Source organism: Marmota flaviventris, chromosome 12 (genome assembly GCF_047511675.1).
Source record: "Marmota flaviventris isolate mMarFla1 chromosome 12, mMarFla1.hap1, whole genome shotgun sequence".
NCBI lineage: Eukaryota > Metazoa > Chordata > Mammalia > Rodentia > Sciuridae > Marmota > Marmota flaviventris.
Genome location: NC_092509.1, coordinates 95,933,167 through 95,945,840, shown reverse-complemented (window position 1 = coordinate 95,945,840; position 12,674 = coordinate 95,933,167). Strand labels below are relative to the sequence as shown.

Below are 12,674 nucleotides of genomic sequence, written 5' to 3'. Positions count from 1 at the left end.
CCTTCTCAGTATTTACGTATGGCTTTGAGGGCAGGACAGGACAATCTTTTTCCTCTCTGTATTCACAGTACCCAGCAAATAATTCTATATATAGTTTCTGATTTATTGAGGTCCCCTGACCCAAGGAACTCAGCTATTGACCATCTCCTACTCTTCTATTTCACCCTTTTCATATTGCATCTGGCTCTGAGCCACGGAAGACAGGCGTGAATTCGCACAGAGCCATCCTTGTGGTTCCTTTCTATGACAACAAATAAAATATGGAGACAGACCACCCTGGGACCAGCAATCCCCGGGAGACAGCTGACCAGTGAGGCTGGCTGGTCACACCATGTGGGGCCCTGAGAGAGGGTTCCAAGCAGTGAGGTTCCTAGTGTCTGCCTAGCCAACTGCGCCCTCACTCATCAGAGGAGGAAGGGATGGGCTCCTTTTTGCAGGGGTCATGCTTGGCTCGGTGTCGCTGGAGGTGGTTGGAACGGGTGAAGGCCTGACCACAGTCCTCACACTGGTAGGGCCTCTCCCCGTTGTGCATCCGGATGTGCTGAGCCAGCTCCGACGCAATGCGGAATGCCCTGCCACACTCGGCACACAGGAATCCCTTCTCTCCAGAGTGAATCTGTTGGTGCCTCTTCAGGGTGGAGGAGCGGGCAAAGGCCTGGCCACACTGTGTGCAAGGGAAGGGCCTCTCACCGGTGTGGATTCGCTGGTGGCGCACGAGGCGCGAGGGCTGTGCGAAGGCCACGCCGCAGTCAGCGCACTTGAAGGGCCTCTGCCCTGTGTGCAGTGTCTGGTGCTCGTACAGGTTGGAGGATTTGGTGAAGCACTTGCCACAGGTGGGGCAAGGGAATGGCCGCTCGCCAGAGTGCACGCGCTGATGCTCCACCATGCGGCTGGCCACTGCGAACTCCCGGTCACAGGCGGAGCAGCGGAAAGGCTTGGCGCCCAGGTGCGTGCGCTGGTGGCGCAGCAATGATAGCGGCTTGTTGAAGGTCAGGCCGCACTCGGAGCACGGGAAGGGCTTGTTGTTGCTGTGCATGTTGCGCTGGTGCTTGCGCAGGTCCGAGGAGCGCACGAAGGCCTTCCCGCAGTCTTGGCATGGGTAGGGCTTCTCGCCCGTGTGGGTGCGGATGTGCTTGCGGTGGTCCGAGGACCAGGTGTAGGCCTTGTCGCAGAAGGGGCACCGGTAAGGTCGCTCGCCCGTGTGCAGGCGCCGGTGCTGCTGGAGCGTGCCCCGGTGGGAGTAGGCCTTTCCGCACAGCTCACAAGCGTAGGGCTTGGCACTGCCGCGTCCTGCAGCTCCAGGCAGCTCGCGGGGCTTCTGGAAGGCCTCTCCGCCCCGCAGGCATTTGTAGGGATGCCCCTCTGCCTGCCTGGGGTCTGGCTCAGCAGCTGGGTTCTGGTCTTTTCTGCTGCTCCGCGCTTTTGCCAACATTGCAGCTGCCAGACAGGCTGGATTGGCAGATCCCTGGTCCTGTGCCTTTGTCTCTTGTGTAGGGAGATCCCAAATGCTATCTGTTCCAGGAAAGCACTCCGGAGAGTTGTCTGGAGATGTGTCTATATCTTTCTGTGCACAGAAATATTCTTCATTGTCCAGGAAGCTGGATGGGACATCCAAGGATGTGTCCTGGTTTGCCTTGGAGCCTCCATCATCCCCCACAGGTAGTGAGTCTCTAGGAGATTGCAAACGACCGACCAACTTGTGTGAGAGGCCCCTAGGAAGGGCACCCAAAGCTGCACCTGCTTCAGGGTACTCCTGAGTCAGGGTGATCTTTGACTCCTCTCTTTCCCAGCTGATCTTTCCAGGCATCTCTATAGGTTTCTCCCCCATGTCTCCAGCACTAACAGGATCAGAGAAGCTCTCTTCCTCCTTGAACGAGGGACTCTGCCACTGCAAGTCAGGATAATGGTGATTTACTGGGGAGCTGCCCCTTGGAGGAGCCTGCTCACCAGGGTCCCCTGTATCTCCTGCCTCCCCACCATCCTCATCTTCACTCTTTAAGTTCATGCTCAACATCTGGTTGTCATGAGTCAAGCTGCCAAGGGACCCCTTGCCCCACCTGTCCTGGGAGTCCCCTTCTGCCATGTTGTGCAGCAGGAGCTTCTGTTGTCTGCTCTTCCAGGGAAGAACCTTTGCTTGGCTCAGGATACCTGCAAAAAGGGAGGTGTGAAGAGGAAATCACAAAGAGTGTACTTAGACTTTCATAACCAGAGGGACTGAGGTTCTCACTGTAGCTCTGTTTCCAACTGGTAACCTGACAGGCGTGTTGCTGAGCCTCCCCAAGGGCAGGAGGAGCTGGGCCATGCTGAAAATGCCTCAGTCATCCTTGTTCCCTTTGGAAATCCCACTTTCTAGAAGCCCAAGACAGCCATGCTGTCAAGAATGGTCAGGGGCAGGGGGACTTTTGCTGGGTGCCAGCTGTGTCATGCTCAGTCCAGGGTGCTCACACACAGGTCCTCTGTGGGCATGATGAAGGCTAGATGAGAAGGCAGGACGCAAGCTCTGGGCATCCTCAGACACTCTGACATTGTTCCCCTGTCTGGAACCTGAACACCAAGCTGTCCCTGATAGGAGTGCAAAGGTGCTGTCTGGTGAAGGTGCCAGCTAGGGCCACCTCCCAGGCACTGAGCCGTGTAGGTCATCTCCTCTGAAGACAAGGAGTAGCCCCTAGGAGAATGGAGTCAAGTCAAGAGGAAACCAGGTGGGTTCCCCAAAAGATACCAGCTGCCCCTCACTGCTTGAGCAAGGCTTCTCAGGTCTGCAATGAAGAGCCTCTGACAGCCAGGGAGAGTGAATGTAAACACCCACAGACAACGTGAACTATCAGAAATAATGCTTTGTCTTAAACATCCATGAGAATTTATGCTCAGTGCCATGTAATAAACATCTAAGTTACCTTCAGTTGAAATGCTTAACCTTCCCTCCAAGTGTGCCCCATGTACCCACACATCATGTACTCCTGGCATACCCCCACATAGCACAGGAGTGCATGTTCCCCAACTTGAGCAGCCCAGCATAAAGGCTTTGACAGCGAGGTACCAGACACAGGAGCCATCTGGGTTTTATTTTCAAATTGATTTTATTTTAGCTTGAAGACACAGGGAAAGCCTGCCAAGGGTTGGTTAATAAGCATTGCTTTTGTGAGTGACACATTTAACAGGAATTGCTGGCCTGAGAGGCCAGCTTCTGAGGGCCTCTCAGGGAGGTCAGTTGCTGACAGAGGGCTGAGTTTGCACTGGTCTGGAGGGAACCTTCTGAGAATCCCAGAAGCGTTAATATTAACAGTTCCCATTTTTCTGGGAACACATTAGGAGCCAGGAACTCTGTTGAGCACTTTGCAAACATGCCTTCATTTAGGACTTCCAGAAACCTTTAAGATTGAGGCTATCATTATTATATTATTCTTTCCATTTTATAGGAAAGGACACTGAGGCTTGCCTGCTCAAGGCCACACAGCTCACAGACAGCAGCCCTCTAATTTCTTTCTAATTCCAAGACCGTTATGTTAAGACCTGTGGAGCCATACCACCTCCCAGCTGTGGCCTCCAGACTGAGCCTGCCCTGGGGTTGGGCCCTGCCAAGAGTGGCCACAGCATCCTGGGGGGAAGAGCACTGCACTCTGCAGGCATCAAAGCCCCTTGTGTTTCTGGGCCAAGGGATGCTGGCTGCAAGGCCTCACTGCTGGGTTCCTCCCTGTTCTCATTGACCCAGATTGCCCTTCGCCGGAGAGAGAGCCCAGGGCCGACTGTCAGAGCCAGGACACATGCTGCAGAGACTGCTGCCTGGGGTGGTCAGGAGTGTTAGTCACCGAGTATTTACCTTCTGCAAGCTCTTTCTCTGCCTCCACCACCTTCCCCTGCTCTCTCATTGGCGCGTCCTATTAGGTGTCCCCGTCTCATCAAAGTGTCTTCCCCCCTTCCTGTTTGCTCACCCCACAGTTTCTGCTTGTGGAGTGGGGAGCAGACAGGGGGAATCCTCACTTTCTACTCTGGGTACAGAAGCCAGAGTAGAAAAAAAGGAAGACACACTGCAGTCACGACTGGATTTGGGGTCTCACGTCCTTTTGTCCCCTATGCCCTGGGTCACTCCTCTTACCTTGAGGCTCTATCCCCATAAGCTGTCAGGGTGTAACTGGCACTCTTTTGACAGGAAACCAAGTTTGTCATATTTGTATCATAGCAAATCTTAGAGAGGAGAGGCACGTACGTGCATGTGTGTTATTCATAGAGGGGACACAAGACCAGTCAACTTTATATGACTTACAGACTAGCATGCTTGATTAGGAGCTGTGGTCCCCAGCAGGTACAGCAAAGGGACTTGTATGCAAATAGATTTCTGAAGTCTCTTCCTCTTTCTGCGACACACCATGCGCGTTCCTGTGGCACCGTTCCACAGACTCTTGCGTCACTCCTTCCCCACCCCATACCCAGCACACACATACCCTGTTCTCCACAGCCTGTGACTGACTCCCTGCCTCTGTTCCACCGAGGAGCCTCCTCAGGACAGCACACAGCCTTCAACCAACTAACTCCTTCTCAGGAGGCTGACAGGAGATGGCCTTTTTCCGATCAGGGTTCCCTCCTCTGACTGAAGCCATGGCCCCAGCAAAGACATACATCCGGCTTTCTCCCTTCTGTAGTTGCCCAAGGCTCTCTCTCTCCACCATCCAGAAAACTAGGAGGAGGGCAGGGGCCCAGAGTGGGATTTTTCTGGCAAAGTCTGCATAAATATACCTGGTCAGGAAGAGGAACAGTGATGCTATGGTGTAGCTGGCCCCTCTGCTCTCCAGATGTGCTGGCCCCCTGAGGCTGTCAGAACACAGCCCTTTCCTGGAATTTCGCCCACACCCTCCAGCCAGCAGTGACTCTGGTACAGCCTCCAGCTCCCCGACCTCATACGTGGACACTGTGCAGAAGCCTGCCCCAGGCTTGTTCTAGTTCCTGGCCCCGGCCCCTCTCCCTTCGCCCCTTCCCGACTGCGCTAAGTCCATCCCAGGCAGCCACCTCCCACATTCTCCTCTGCCCACTGCCTTCAAGCCTTGCTCTTCACTTCTGGCTGGGACACAAACAGTTGCTTACCTGGAAAATGCAGACAGCGACGTGGGGGCCCCCTGCCCTGGCTTTTGTCACATGTGGTCTCTCAGCAACAGGAGCCAGAGTTTGGTACAAATTAGCAGAGATGGTGTCTCTGTCTCTCACGCTTTTGTGTCCAGTCCAGCAGCTGCAGAGAGAGCCTCGGGAGGTGGGGCCAGTGTAATACACTCAACCTTCCTGCCCGCATCCCAGAGAGCAGCCTGGGAAATACAGTGGGGCTGCCCTCTCACTGCCTGAACCGATCCTCAGGCTCCCTCTGCTCCCGCCTTTCCTCCCTGCCTGAGCCAGCATTCCTCCCTCCTCCTGCCTCCCTGGAAGGTTGCTCAGTCCTCCTGCAGGTGGCCCTGCGCCTCCAGTTCTCTCTCACACCTTCTTCCCACAGGGCAAGCTGTCCATCCTTCACTCCTCTCCTGGTGTGTCTATAGGCCACTTGTCACAGGTCAGCCTCTGGGGGTGCATGTCGTCCCCCCGCCCGCCCCAGGAGCCAGAACATCACGGGGAGCTTATAATATCCCTTCCCAGGTTCCGCTACCCACCTTCTGCAGAGCTGTGGGTTGAGCAAGGAGTAGGGTCCCACAATTCTTTACAGTGGTCCAATCATTGTCTCAAAGATGCCCATGACCGCTTAGCTGGGGTTCAAGGAAATAGTTTCCGTCCTAATTCATACAGGTCCAGGCCTGCCTGGGACCTCTCTCCATCTTTTAAGCATTGATTTTACATAGGTTCAGTTTGAAGAGTATTCGTTCTGAATGCTCACCCTAATAGGAGATAGGAGTATTGTAACCGAGATGTCACTAGGTGGCCAAAAATTTATTGGTTGATAGTGAGGTTCTGGGGCTGTCTGACTTTGGGCAAGTTACTTAATCTCTGCGTGCCTCAATTCCTCATCTGCAAGATGTATAGTATCACCATCCTGAAGGTCTTTGAAGAATTAAATAAGATAATGCATGTAAAGAATTATTGATGTCATTGTTGTTTCCTGGGGCTCCTGTTCCATCCCATGGCCCTGTTAGGGCTGTGACTCTCATAGGAATACTGACACCCAAGACGTTGTTCTGAACAGCAATTTTCTCAGTGTGATTAGAAAAGCAGGTTCCTCTGCCCCTTGGTGATTTACAGGAGTGACTTCCAAGGGAGGAAGCAGGTAGCTGAGACATGTCTCACAGTCTCTGAACAGCTAGAACAGGGTTCAAATTCTGCTGTTCATGGAGCCCCTGAAGTAAAGTGCAGAATGCAGCAGGTGTGGATACACACCATTTGGGCAAAAAGATCCTAGCAGTCATCCATCTCTCAAAGGGTCAGCACTCAAAAAAAGTTGGCATCAGGGGAAGATGTGAGCTGAGGAGAGTAGGGAATATTTAAAACATCTCCTAAAGTAACGTGGGCGGGGGGACACAAACCCACCCCAGTGCTGTTGTTCAAAGTGGTCCATGTGACCAGCTCATAAGAGTTGGGTTTTAGATATCTTTAGCATGAAAGCACCTATTTCCCCACAAATGGGTAGAGGAGCCTGTGGATGGGAACATAGGAGCTGGGATGAGTGTGCATGCCCCCCCACTCCAGCCTCAGCAGGGCATCCATTGAGCAACAATCACCAGTGCCAACACTGTGCCAATACACTGTGGCACTCTCCACGAATCCTCACCACATCCCAGTGGAATAGCCATCATGAGTGTTAGCCTCATTTGTAAGTTGAGAATACTGGGCCAGGCATCTCAAGTACCTTAACCAAGGTCACAGACACACTGTTACTATGTAGTGAAGCCACAATTTGAATCCGAGATATCAGGGTCCTCACCCTTAGCCATGACTGCACAAGATCCCCACACATGGTCCCTGCAGAGCCTTCATGCTTGGCCTGTGCCTCACTCCACCTTCATTCTCTCCTGGAAACCCTTAGTCTCTCCACTCAAGGCTGTGTGACCATGCGTGTATGGTCTATGCTGTCATTATCCTGAAGGATATTCTTGTCCCTAAGCTGCCCAAGAGATGGTTTCCACTTATACTGTCCATTCTCATCAGCCTTGACAACCTAATTGGCATCACACTTTCTTTCTGGAAACTGTAACAACTGACTAATTACCATACGCTGTGGGACCTCCATGTTAAATTGCCCAGATGGCATCTGCTTGGTGTTCAAAGCATGCTGGAGTCACTATCTCATTGGGATGGCGTAGGTCACCTTGGGGTATAAGGGAGCAGGAGTGACCTGGAACCTACTTATGTGGAGAGATACTGGGAACTCCCTGGGTCACCTTCCTGAGATGCTCCCCAGCCATCTTTCAAATCCTGTTTGGAAGTGTCATGCACCTTTCCCGCATATGATTCTTCATTATGCTAATGAATTGCACATTGCAGGCTGATCAGGCCTTAGGCCAGAATTCTGGAATCACTTTCTTGTCCTGAGTCCCTTTCCCTTTTGACAGCATAAGAACATTCACAGTCTTATATAATCATTGTAACAGTCATTGTAAAGACCACCAGAGAGTTTAAGGGCCTTTCCCCAAGCCATATCTTTTTCCTTCTTTTAAGGAAAACTTCTAGAATCTATATAATTCTGTCTAGTCCCTTAAGTATGGGAACAAGGAAGGTATTATTTTAATTTGTGTATTATTTGCAAGGTTTTGTTTTTTTTTATGGTGCTGGAGATTGAACCCAGGGTCTTGTGCATGCGAGGCAAACACTCTGCCAACTGAGCTATATCCCAGCCTGTAAGTCTGATTTTTAAAATCTGGCATTTCCCTTGAGCTGTCTTAGTTGGAAGTGGTGAAAAGAAGGTTCTGACTACCTGTCTGTCTGGGAAGTGGGGAGAAGGGAGAGATTGAGTGGGGAGCGCAAGGTGCCAGAGAAGATGAGGAATGTCAGCCTCTTGCTAGGCACAGTGCCTAAGCTCAGCCATGTTGTCAACCACACAGGTGGATGACTGGAGCTGTGTGGCATGGCCGAGAACGGGGCACACTGGCCCTCGATCCTGAAGGATGCCTTCTGCTCCTTGCTGAATTTGTGAACATGGTACATCTGGACGTTGGACTGTGCTGTGATTCCAAGGGAACTTGTGAAGTTTCCCCAGTTCAGCGGCTAAGGCTCTGAACCCAGGCCCCATTCCCTGCAGTTCTTCCTCAGATTCTGTGGTCAGGTGTCAGCACAGGGCCCTGGTTAAGCTGCTTTCAAATACTGGGGACAGCTGGTGAGGAACCATACCATCTAGTTCTGCCTTGGCCCTTCATCCTCCTTAAAGAAGATTCCTAGAGCCACTTAAACGGCTCACGCATGGTAGAGACTCTAAATACTGTTCTTCTCTCAGGCATTAAACATTGTTGAGTAAGAATATACGTGCAGAAAACCAAATTGTAGGTGAAACAGGACTCACAATTTTTAGTAAGACACACTCAGCTTTAAATCCCAATTCTGCTTAATCTTGGCCTTGGTCAATTAACTTCTCTGAGAATAGGACCACCCCCCATCCCCCCCACACACCACCCAACTGTAAAATGGGAATAATGGCAGGGTTGTTGTGAAAATAACCTGAAACCATGTATTTAAAGTGTTTAGCTGAGTGTTAGCACTATAATGATTTTTAAGTGAAACATAACCCTAATTTTTGTCCTAGAGCTGGTAGGAGCTATCTGATGCCTTTGCCTCATCCCTGCTTCTCCATAATACTGGCCCTTAGCTACTCCGCTTCCAATAGGTTATTTATTTATTTGGTACTAGGGAATGAACCCAGGGGTGCTGAACCGCTGAGACACATCCCCAGCCCTTTTTCATATTTTATTTAGAGACAGGGTCTCACTGAGTTGCTTAGAGCCTTGCTAAGTTGCTGAGGCTGGTTTTGAGCTCACAATCCTCCTGCCTCAGCCTCCCAAGCCACCAGGATTATAGGTGTGCATCACCAAGCCTAATCTGCTTCCAATAGAGTATCATGCACCAGGCTCTGGTTCTGACTTCCTTGCCCCAAACATTCTCATTTAGAGATTGGCCAAACAGCACTTCTGGGGAAGACTAGCAATGCTCCCGGAGCAGTGATCTAGTAAACCTGGTCCTTAATAGTGTGCTACGCTCAGCACATATGGCGATAAATGGCAGAGATGGTAGATTTATGCTCTAGACAGGATGATAGGATGTGCCATGACTCCTCTTGCAGCACAGTGCCAGGTGGAAGCCCTCCCCCTTCCCAAGTTCACACCACCTGCCCCTGTTGATGGCTACACAGCAATGTGACTGAATGTGCCTATCAGGCTACCGGAATAAGTAAATTTCTGCTACTTGCTATGTGACAGCAAGTGAGATCCTTAATGCCTTTATGCCTTAGTTTCTTTATCTGTAAATTATGGTTAGTAATAGCATCTACTTCAGAGTTTGGGGGATTTCATGAAGTATTTTGTGGAGTCCAAGGAATATGCAATCAATATGAACTAATATATGAACTAACTATAACAATATAGTTCAGGTTGGAGGCTCATCTCTACCTCTAGTCAAAGCAGGAGAGAACACCACCTCTGGTCTCCCCTGAAACTTTCTCCTAAAGCTAGTCCAAGACCACACATAATGAATGAGCTCTAAGCAGGTCCCAATGGAACCCCTTGGGTGAGCTCCAAGACCAGCCCTCTATAAGCTTCTCAAGACACATACCATACTGTAACGGCCTGCTCAGATGACCACTACAGCCACTGGCCCCTGCTATGGGAGGAGGAACTGCAAAGAGTGGGTGGGCACCTCTGAAGTTAATAGAACCCTCAGGGCACAAAAGGCTGAAGGCTTACCTTCTCTGTGAGAATAGCAGCACATGTCCTTGGCACAGGGAAAACATATATTTCCAGGTCACATAGACTTTGGGCTTTGCTCCTCCACATTTCTCCTTGCGCTTAGTACTTTGTTGAAAATGAAGAAAGAACATCAAAAGAAAAGACTTTTCAAAGTCTCCTATAATTTACTTTAGTTTCTGTATTTGCTGATCTTTCCAGGCTCAGGGATGGAAGTTCTGAGGAGGTTAGAAGGGAAGATACTACATGATTTTAATTAATGAGAAAATCAAAACAAAGCCATCTGAACTCTTGCATCAGTGGGAACCCCTTCAACTAAGGGTTCTCATTGGCAATCTCTTTCACTGAGGATTACCACAGCCCTGGGGCATGATGAAATTGTTAGAAATTACAAAATTTAAAGAGCATCAGACCTCAGAACTTTAAATGAGGAGATCTCAGAAATTGTTTGATAGAATCTGTTTTACAGAGGTTGAAATACAAGTATCTATTTATTTGTTCCATCATTCATTTATTCATTCATTGAACATTTGTTGAGCTTTGTTATATCAATGATTTCAAACAGTAAGAAATAACCTACAAACAGATCAGGGAATAACTTTTAGTGATGACAACCAACATTGTTTTTTATAGTAGAAAAGAGTATATCAAAGTATCTCACACGTATCCTAGCAATTTATTGTTTTCTGTATTTTTGTTCTAGTTTTATATATATACAATATGTGGGGGGTTATAATGAAAACTATATTTCATATTCTGGATCGCTTTGATTCTTGTTCAAAAACATTTGAAAAGCACTGTGTTTTATATCAACCCTGATGTGCATAAAGTGTAACCTGGACCTGTTAAAGATGAAGATTTCAGAGCCACACTCGCAGACTCTTTAGGTCCAGGTGAGCCTAGAATCTGCATTTTAACAACTCCCTGAATGACTCTGAAGCATGAATCCTAGGTACACCAAGGAGAAGCCAGACCCTGAACTGCTGGGACAGAGAGGATCCAGGCCATGTCTTGCTTCACAGGGCTTCACAGTGTGCTGGAGAATTTGGAGCCATCTGCAGACAGTTCTGCCCTGGGCAGGCAATGCTGTCAGTCAGCCAGAAGCATGAGAAAAAGGCTTTGGCTGGGCTTTTGGAAAGTCTTCTCCAGAGATATAGCTCTTGAATTGGCCTTGAAGGATGAGTTTGAGTTTGCCAAGCAAAGAAGAGGAGAGCCGGAGCCTCGCCCCATCAGGATTCCTTCCCTAGTCCTGGCTCACTTTGCTCCAGGCGCTGCTGACTCCTGGCTCTCGGGCTCCCCCTGTGGCTCACACGAACATTGCCGCTGTAATTCTGGCTTCTGTGGAGCTGCTGTGGAGCTCCTGGCTCCCTTGTTCTCCCAGGTCACACCATCGCCAGGTGCTGGCCAGGGTACAAGGGGCCTTTTCTTTCCAAGGCCCCCATCTCACTCACACACACACACACACACACACACACACACACACACACGCCTTTCCGTGCAGCTGTCTCGGCTGCCTGAACACAGAGGTGATTCACAGGAGAGGAGGAAGGCTGTTGAGGTTCCAAAAAAATACACCTCCCCTTTCCTCTTCAACTGCTGCACTGAAGAGAGCTGGAGAGGGCCTCTCTTCATAATGCTCTGGCCAGGGGTGTGAAGCCAGGTTTCTTGAAAGAAATTCCCAGTGGGGCTGCTGGAATGCAGAATTCCTCTGAATGCATGGATTCTCCTGGCCAGGGTTGAACCGGGGCCTGGTCCAGTGAGCACGTCTATGCTTTGGAAAGACCATGAAAACCTCTGGCAGATCTAACAGGGAGTGGGAGTGGGGTGGGTATAAAGACACAAACAGTATTATAAGTAAGGTATAAAAATATAAAAGCATTCTGCATGGTTTTATGCCATCACATTTGAAAATGACAAAGAAACAAATTACATTCTTGTGCATAGATAAACAAAATCTTGCATATAGAATAAAAAGCGTCAAGAGTCTAGAAATGGCTGGGCCCCATGGGGTGCAAGTGCATTCACACAGAGACAGAAACTCCATCTTCCTATCCCAGGTGCTCCAGCCAGTGGAGGAGGGGCGGAGGTTGATGGCTGCAGGTAGGACTGCTGTGAAGAACCTAGAGTTGTCTCTTTTAGGCTCTTCTCTCTCTCTCTCTCTCTCTCTCTCTCTCTTTCTTCCTTCAGGAGAGGAGGGACAATAAGCGATGGCAGAGACCCTGTGCACAGAGACCTGCAGTCCTTCTTTATCAGGAGAAACGGGATACTGAGGAGCCCAGAACTCTCCTGCAAACTCGTGGGCTGCCTTCATGCTCAGCAAGGTGCAAGGGAAACTAAATCAGAGGCCCAAAAGCACTAAATCAGAGAAAGGGAGGGAGCTGGGAATGCTGTCATAATGCCTGCCCCCTGGCCTGTCTCCATCTCAAGGATGCACCTGTACAGGGGCTCAGCACCTGTGTGACTCCAGGGTGCATGCTTATTCTTACTTACCATCACAGGGCAATTCGGGAGACAGACCTGAGTTCTTGTTCAGGGAAGTCTCTTTCCCTAGACCCAGGCAGCCTATTCTCCTATTAAGCGATCTTCCACCTTAAAGGTTGCTCCTTAGTTAAGACCCAACTGTAGCTTCATTTGGTCCCAATGACACTGTCTTGGTACCTTCAGTGGATGTGGGGGTTTCCCAAGCCTCTGCAGCTGCATGTTTCCAGGCATGCACTGGCTTCTTAGGTGGCTTGCTCCACCCACCTACTCTTCCTCTTAAAAGGTGAAGAAACCCCCAAGCTTTGGAAAAGCACTCAGGAGCAAGCTGTGGAGTCAGGA

The 12,674-nt window shown here is 50.1% G+C and overlaps 1 protein-coding gene across 1 annotated transcript; it reads right to left on the bottom strand.

Moving 5' to 3' along the window:
* Positions 1-397: 397 nt before the first annotated feature.
* Znf648 (zinc finger protein 648) lies at positions 398-2,083 on the bottom strand. Its single transcript, XM_027934908.2, has one exon. The coding sequence runs from the start codon at positions 2,081-2,083 to the stop codon at positions 398-400; it is 1,686 nt and encodes a 561-aa protein (XP_027790709.2).
* Between the last annotated feature and the right edge of the window lie 10,591 nt (positions 2,084-12,674).